Source organism: Clupea harengus, chromosome 2 (assembly GCF_900700415.2).
Source record: "Clupea harengus chromosome 2, Ch_v2.0.2, whole genome shotgun sequence".
In the NCBI taxonomy this organism is placed as follows: domain Eukaryota; kingdom Metazoa; phylum Chordata; class Actinopteri; order Clupeiformes; family Clupeidae; genus Clupea; species Clupea harengus.
In genome coordinates, this window is record NC_045153.1 from 7,275,946 (window position 1) to 7,278,445 (window position 2,500).

The window sequence follows — 2,500 nt, forward strand, 5'->3', positions numbered from 1 at the left end:
TGGCACAATTAGCCTTTCTGATTCAACTTGGCGAGGAGAAAGCGGTGAAATATAGATTTGATTGACAGGTGTCACTCACGCGGTGTGGGTCGTACTCAGGGCCCCGGCGGCGCGACTCCAGGTCCTCGTAGGCAGGGGCCGCTCCTTCTCTCCGGGCCTGCTGGTACTCTCTCCTCAGCTGCTGGATACGGTCCATACTGGTGCAGAGACAACACACACACACACACACACACACACAGACACGCGCACACACACAGACACGCACACGCACACGCACACAGACACAGACACAGACACAGACACAGACATGCACACACACACACACACACAAAGATGCACACACAAAGAAAAGTGTTAGAAATAACAATTCAGGGCGGCCACAGCTGTCCAGTCGTTCTGATAAGCATTAAAAGTCTCTTCTTTCTTCCCAGCAAAACAGCACCATAAATCCCCAGCATCAGCTATCTCAGATCGGCCATAAAATGAGACAACACTGGCGGGGGCGCGGACGGAACACACACACACACACACACACACACACACACACACACACACAGACTCGATAAAGGAGCAATCAGAGACCCCCGTTAGACAAGGCTGTGACAGATTAAGCATCTAACAGCTGCGGAGCGAAGGTGTTGGGGCAGTAATGTTCTATCGGGGTGGATCTAAAGGGGTGATAATCTGGATGATGTGGGTCTGATGCTGAGGACGAGGGGGGCACATTGGCGTTACAACTCCACCGTGACTTCTCAGTCACAGCTAATGCAGCTAATAATACCCTTATCTGACGGACTGCCACCATGTCTCGCTTTCAAACACACCTGTGTCCATTTCTCCTGTTGTCTCTCTGGTACTGCCATTCAAACACACCTGTGTCCATTTCTCCTGTTGTCTCTCTGGAACTCCCATTCAAACACCCATGTGTCCATTTCTCCTGTTGTCTCTTTGGTACTGCCATTCAAACACCCATTGATCTCCTCCCTTCTTCCTCAATCTCCATCCATATCACAGCTCTCTGCAGTTCCCTTTGTCACTATGAAGGGTCGCTAGCTACCCTGTTTATTCCACTGACACAAACAAAGAAATCTACTCTCTCTCTCTTTTCCTCCATTTCTCTCTACCTCCATTGGTCCCTCTCCATGCATCCTTCTCTCACCCTTTGCCTCTCTTTCTTCCGATTCTAAGCTATGAGTGGCAGCATGTTTCCTGTGTGTGTATTACACCTGTGTGTGTGTGTGTGTGTGTGTGTGTGTGTGCATAATATCTGTGTGTGTGTGTGTGTGTGTGTGTGTGTGTGTGCACGTTTCAGTGTGTGCATAATATCTGTGTGTGTGTGTGTGTGCACATTTCAGTGTGTGCATAATATCTGTGTGTGTGTGTGTGTGTGTGTGTGCACGTTTCAGTGTGTGCATAATATCTGTGTGTGTGTGTGTGTGTGCACGTTTCAGTGTGTGCATAATATCTGTGTGTGTGTGTGTGTTTGCGCGTTTCATTGTGTGTGTAATATCCCTGTGTGTGTGTGTGCACGTTTCAATGTGTGTATGGTTTCTGTGTGTGTGTGCACGTTTCAATGTGTGTATGGTTTCTGTGTGTGTGTGATTTCTGTGTGTCTGTGTGTGTGTGTGTGTGTGTCTGTGTGATTTCTGTGTGTCTGTGTGTCTGTGTGTGTCTGTGTGTGTGTGTGTGTGTGTGTGTGTGTGTGTGTGTGTGTGTGTGTGTGTGTGTGTGTGTGTGTGTGTGTGTCAGTCCCAGGCCCCCTTTGATATCACACCTCAAGGCACAGTGGTGTGATCAATCTCAAGTTGTGACGCACACAGAGATGTTTTCTTCACCATGCCAACACACACACACACACACACACACACACACACACACACACACACACACACACACACACACACACACACACACACACACACACACACACACACACACACACACACACACACACACACACACACACACACACAAAAAGCTTTGGAAAGAGAAGTAGTGGAACTTCTATTGGTGACACACTTCTCCTACTTCCCAGTGTTTAGCAAAAAATAATGACCTTCCCTACAGCCACACACTCTCACATCACCAACACTCAACACTCAACACAAAACACACACACACACACACACACACACACACACACAGCCATGCACTCCCACATCACCAACACTCAACACTCAACACCCAACACACACACACACACACACACAGCCATGCACTCCCACATCACCAACACTCAACACTCAATACACACAACACACACACACAGCCACACACTCTCACATCACCAACACTCAACACTCACACACACACAGCCACACACTCTCACATCACCAACACTCAACACACACACACATACAGCCACACACTCACATCACCAACAATCAGCACCACACAGCCACTTCCCCCAGACCATTGACATGAAAAACTATTCATAAACATTCCCCTCATAGCACTACAGACCAGAGGCAAGGCCTCACACTCGACCGCTTCTAGCCTC

The 2,500-nt window shown here is 48.5% G+C and overlaps 1 protein-coding gene across 1 annotated transcript in view; it reads right to left on the reverse strand.

Moving 5' to 3' along the window:
* Window positions 1–2,500, reverse strand: part of LOC105899121 (partitioning defective 3 homolog B-like) — a 248,893-nt gene that overhangs the window by 13,486 nt on the left and 232,907 nt on the right. Inside the window, exon 19 of the mRNA XM_031577423.2 lies at window positions 80–197. Within this exon, the coding sequence (XP_031433283.2) occupies window positions 80–197 (118 nt within the window). The remainder of the gene's footprint in view (window positions 1–79; window positions 198–2,500) is intronic.